The 5,773-nt window shown below is 40.2% G+C and overlaps 1 protein-coding gene across 1 annotated transcript; it reads right to left on the reverse strand.

Moving 5' to 3' along the window:
• Window positions 1–392: 392 nt before the first annotated feature.
• On the reverse strand, window positions 393–5,209 carry LOC122066257 (probable GTP diphosphokinase RSH2, chloroplastic). Its single transcript, XM_042630082.1, has 6 exons — window positions 3,889–5,209; window positions 3,620–3,805; window positions 2,425–2,885; window positions 1,735–1,893; window positions 1,300–1,654; window positions 393–891 (listed from the first exon to the last, which is right to left on the reverse strand). The coding sequence occupies exons 1-6, from the start codon at window positions 4,633–4,635 to the stop codon at window positions 583–585; spliced, it is 2,217 nt and encodes a 738-aa protein (XP_042486016.1). The 5' UTR covers window positions 4,636–5,209; the 3' UTR covers window positions 393–582.
• Between the last annotated feature and the right edge of the window lie 564 nt (window positions 5,210–5,773).

Below are 5,773 nucleotides of genomic sequence, written 5' to 3' on the forward strand. Positions count from 1 at the left end.
TGCCTATCCATTTAAACCTAGATTTAGTTGGGATCCATCCAACAAGCATTTTCCATAAGTACATACAAACTTAGGGTGAATCTTTAAATACTTATAAGTTTCCAAACACATCATGGGCTTGAACTCGGTTCTTCTTTTTCTAGATGTTTATAATTTTGTTGCTTATACTCCATTTTGTCTCAGGCCTAATAACGAAGTACTGATACTTCTAAAGCATAAGGAGGCTATGACAAAAGAAACTCAATTTTTATTTTTATTTTATTTTATTTTTTTTTTTTTTTGCTGCTACACTCAGTGAAGCTCCCCAGCTCAAGATATAATTGCTACCTGCCCTTAAGCTTTTTTCTTCCTCTGTCCACTTTTCCATTGTTAAGTACCAAGAAAACCAACCAAATATAACCTTGACTAATTGATAAACAAGGAAGCCTCACGTATCATGTAGCCCCGATATGAATCCAGTTAGTCAAAGACTTCAACATCCAGAAACTGTACAAGGAATCGTTTATATACATGAAAACAATTGGGTGACATTTACTGTCTCTGGATAGTAATACCATTTATAGAAGACAGATGAAGTGGGTGTCAAGTTCTCCAGCCAGAACTGCTAGCAACCTCCATGCTTGAGACAGACATGTTGCTGTCTCGGTCATACATCCGCTGGATCTCCTCCCTGTACTCGGTCAAGGATTTATCAGGTATGGCTGGAGTAAGCTCCACCACATCCCCCATTTTCAGCTTGCATGTAGGATCACTCACAGGGACATGATTCAGTCTAGGCCTCAACTCTTCCTTAACAGAAAACCAGTATGGATACCATCTTGAGTTCCCCTGCCCAGCTCTATCCATCAGGTCCATCATGGTTGAGTTTGCAGGAAACTCCTGTACAGACATCTGCAAATTCGACATCCACAATAAATTAATGGAGTGCTCCAAGAAGTTCAAATGAGAGTACAATGACAGAAGTGGCTTGAAATTCATGAAATTCATCTCAATCCCCCCCCCCACCTCCCGCAACCAAAGAGAAAAAAAAAGAAAGGACCAACCTACATACTGATTATAGCTCTCCATCTCCAATGTATTGATGTATGAACAGCAAGATGAAGGTAAATAAGAAGTTCATAAAACCACACAACCAACTTCCTCACTAGGTTAAATGAGGTACCTAAAACTTGATATGAGTCAACCAGCCATGGAAGGTTAAGAGTTCCAGCGAAACCCACACAAATTACAAACCAACCGTTTCCCCTGAGCTGTTAAAGAATCAAGACTGAATCTCTACAAGGATAAACAGGGACCCACCTTATCATTCTCCATCATGATGACAAAAACAGGCCCATCTTCTCCACAGTGAGGTACATAAGAATATGGACAATCATCAGTATGAGAAGGAAATGAACATGGGGGCCTAACGGAGTTGGAATTGCCATGGGATGAGGTCTGGTCCTTGCTCATTGTCTCACACTGCCAGGTGACCACCCATCTGGCCCACTCCACCATCTGAAGCACAAAAGAAGAGTGTTTACAGTCTCCTTCCTTGTACCGCCAGTGAGCTGCAAATCCAAATTCCGCCTGCAAATGCATCTCCTTTGTTCGAATCTGAACTTCCAGTGGGATCATGTCTTCACCCATTACCACAGTGTGAAGAGATTGGTAACTGCAGATGGAATTCCAGGTCAGACAATGAAAAGAAATCAAGACAGCAATCTCGGAATTCATTGGTTATCTATGCCATACCCATTGAATTTTGGATTGACTATGTAGTCTTTGAATTTCCCAGGCACTTCTGCCCACAACTGATGAACAATTCTAAGAGCTTCATAACAAGCTTCTTCATTCTCAACGATCAGTCTTATCCCATGGATATCATGGATCTCATCCATGGTTAACTTCTTCCTGAAAAGTAAGCCACAAAATTAGCTCCTAATGTCACATTAAATTATGCAATACTGATATTTTAATTGCAGTGAACAGTACAGTATACAGCATGTTATTAAAAAGTCTACAATGGACAAAGGTATTCCATTATGCCCAAGGCTCTAAAACCTACAATGATGATGTTTTCCGTCACCTATAGTGATGATGAGGAAGGTGCGGACCATTTAAATTCCAGGGAGACCTCTGGAACAATATCATGCTTAGCTCCCTAGTCATTGTAAGCCTCATGGCTCCACCTCTCATCCACAAATACTAGCTTTTAAATAGTCATGGATCTTAAACAAACAAAAGTTTTAAGTTTTTCTTTCAACACTGGAGATATGATTATAAGAAAAACCAGTATATGAATACATGGCACTTGCTGTAATGCAAACTCAGTTGCACAAGTCAATTTTTTCAGCCTACCCCAGTGTTTCACTCTGATTTTCAGGCTCATGTTTGTTTTTTCGCACACACACACACACACACACACAAACATAAAATACGTACTTCAACATCTTGCGGTAAATGCTGTACAAGCTCTTATGTCGCCCAGAGAGGACATGATAAAGAATCTCTCCATCTTTCAGGGCTTGCTCCAATTTGTCAACGGATGAAGTGATCATTTCATCATTTAAGGACTTCACAAGCTTGGAAGAAAGGTCTTCATGCTGATCTGGGTTGAGATGTTTAAAGCAAAGGTTTTCAAGCTGCTCCTTCCAAGTTGAGATACCAAGTCGGTTGGCCAATGGAGCAAAGATCTCCAAAGTCTCCTTTGCAAACCTCAGTTGCTTGGCCAAAGGTAAAGCCTCTAGTGTCATCATGTTGTGCAGACGGTCAGCCAGTTTAATAAGAACAGCCCTAGCATCTGCCATCGCAAGAAACATGGTATGCAAGCGATCTGCTTCAACAGTTTTATTTGCAGTATTGTTTTCTCGGGCAAGCTTGCTCAACTGGCTCAGCTTTGATACCTACAAGCATAAACAGTACTTTGAGCTTAACTCAGAATACTATTATAAACACAAAATGCTGATCAACCATATGCATAGATAAAGAGAGAGACACTTGGTGTTGTCACCATTACAAAATCCATATGCATAAAGTTTTTGAAGATGAAAACAAAACCATCTAAATTGTATTCTTGAATCATTAGGAAGAAGCACTTAACTGTTAGCCAATAGCCCCCCCCCCTCTCTTTTGTTTCCAAGTCAAGAAGAAGCAAAACTTTAGCAAATAAAAATGGCATCTTAAGAATGTGAGATTATTATGGAAATATTAGATCATCATAAATCAACGATTTGCTCAGATACAATGAACTTCACAGCCACCCTTTAGGCTAGAAGAATACTGCAACAAGGAACATCCAATAAATAAGCATGTCTAGATTGTTCCCTACCATGAATTCACTTTGACCCGCATAATTTATTGCTCACTGTTTTAAGGGAGAAAGGAAGAGACGATGTAAATCGATGCTTTGTTCATTCAAAATTTCAAGAGACAGTCAATTTCATTTTGAAAAAACCTAACGACATAGATTACAGTTAGCGAGTGAACAATCAAAGAAAAGTGGGTAAATTATCCAGTTTCGATAAGCAAAATACAACATTAACTCCTATCAAGTAGTTCAAAATAAAACAATTGCAGGAAACAAGAATGTCAACTACAGAAACTAAAAGATCAGAGTGGCCGCAAGAAGTGCACGCACCCCTTCTACCAAATCCGCTAGTCCAGTCCCAAATGTCCGACGAATATAATCATAATTCATAAAAGAATCATCAACAGTGTCATGCAGAAGCCCTGCCGCCACCACCGTTGAATTAGCACCAATCATTGCAAGCAAAACTGCAGTTTCAATACAATGCTGCAAATATGGATCGCCACTTGCCCGCATCTAAAACAAAAGAACAAACCTTCTCAATCGGATAAACAAGAAATTCCATGACAAAATAATACTGAAATTCAAAATCCAGTTACCTGACCCCTATGTGCTTTTTCGGCTTCATAGAATGCCTTCACAACAAAATCATCGCAGAAGATCTTGTGTCTTAACTGAGCACCCAAAAGCAGCTCTTTAGCGTATGGTTCGCAACTTATCTGCGTGAAATTATCTTCCATGTTGAAGGTAAATTCATCCACCAGGGTCACGGAAGAATCTCCATCAAGGCTACCACCTGGCATGGGGAAGCTAGGGGAGTCATAATCCAGACAAGAACCCAAAGCATTTCGGACAAATCCATTGAACGGTCCATTGCCACCCGTTCTACAAGAAGCCTGTATGTGCAGATCCCCATTCCGTTCACGGGCAATCCTCATAGGCGGGCTTCTGGAAGAAGAAACACCACCGCTACTGCAAGAAACTGGACCTTGAAATACCGATACAGGGCTGTGGTCTCTACATTTGAGTGAAGAACTCAAAGAAGAGTACGGGGAATATCCAAACGAGCTACTTAATTCTTCCCCTCTCTCGTGCCATAGCGACCCTAACTCATCTCCGCCCCCAGAGAAGCTTGACGCGTGCCTCACGGATGGGGAAGAAAAGAGGCAGGATAACCCACCAACAATTGGCTTCTGCGTCGAAGAAGCCGATGAAGGTGATGAAGACAGTGGCCGAGGGTTCAATTCGTAGTCCAAATAAGCGTGCGAGTTGATCTGGCAAGGATGCGGAGTCGAGCACACACTACTCGGAGGGCTCGCATACAGCGCGATTGTCGGTACCGCCATGATCGAAGAACCAAAATCCCAACTTTTCCCGCTTTTCCACGTTTCTCACAGATCAAATTTGATAGTTTACAAAGAATTCGAAGGAAACCCTAATTTACTTTCCAATAATCACAACGAATCAAAGATTGATTTTTTTTTTTTTTTTGGGGGGGGTGGGGGGGGGGGGGGGGATGTGTGGGGGGGGACTTTTCTCGTTCTCCCAACCTCAGGAATATCTATAAAATGAGCAGAGGAGAGAGACCCCCAGAAGCAAATCAAGATGAAACGCTAAACCATAAGAAAACTAGAGTATTGAGCTACAGTATATACACAGATTTTATAGAGAATTTGAAATGAAACCTAGATCCTGTATGAGGTACAGAGAGGAAGAACGAACGAATTCCCCAGAAAGCGAAATGCGTTGAAGAATTGATGCGAAACCTAACCGCTACTTCCGAAGAAGAGTCAAAACCGCTCCAAAGGCGAAACAAAATAGAGAGTTTCTTCGCCCCTTCTTAATGTCACCGAGGATGGATTTCCTTTCAGGCCTTCTCCTCCCGGTCCTCCCGCCTTCTCTCTCTCTCTCTCTCTCCCCCCCTTCTTCAATTTTTCCCAATTTTCTTACATTACAGGCCAGGCAAATCAATGATGCAATTACACAATTATCCTCATCGACGAACTGAAATAACGGGAATTACAACTGGATTTGTCCTTGCACAGAAACAGTTGTTTCTATAGTTATTAAAGAAGGGGAATTTATCCTACCCAAAAAAATTAATAAATAATTAATAATATTAAAGTGTCATTATATTGAAGCTTATAAAAATTGGAAATAATAATAATAAATTAACAAAACACTTACATTCTGACTTTATTTGTAATTTTTTTCTTCTAATAAAAAAAAACATATTGGAGTTTTTTTGGGTGGAACAATTGGAGTTTCTTATTAATGGTTTTTATTTTTTCTAATAAATAACGGTTGTCTCTCAACATTTTTCGGGATAAGATTGCGTATTTCTCTTCCATGGACCTTACATATATGGGTGTCTCGTGCATTGGATACGCCAGCTATATCGGATCGAATTTTGAAAGTAGAAATAATTTATCAGTTTTTGTTAATAAGATTTTTGAAAAAATGATTGATAACAAGGATTTAGAT

Source organism: Macadamia integrifolia, unplaced genomic scaffold, assembly GCF_013358625.1.
Source record: "Macadamia integrifolia cultivar HAES 741 unplaced genomic scaffold, SCU_Mint_v3 scaffold2303, whole genome shotgun sequence".
NCBI lineage: Eukaryota > Viridiplantae > Streptophyta > Magnoliopsida > Proteales > Proteaceae > Macadamia > Macadamia integrifolia.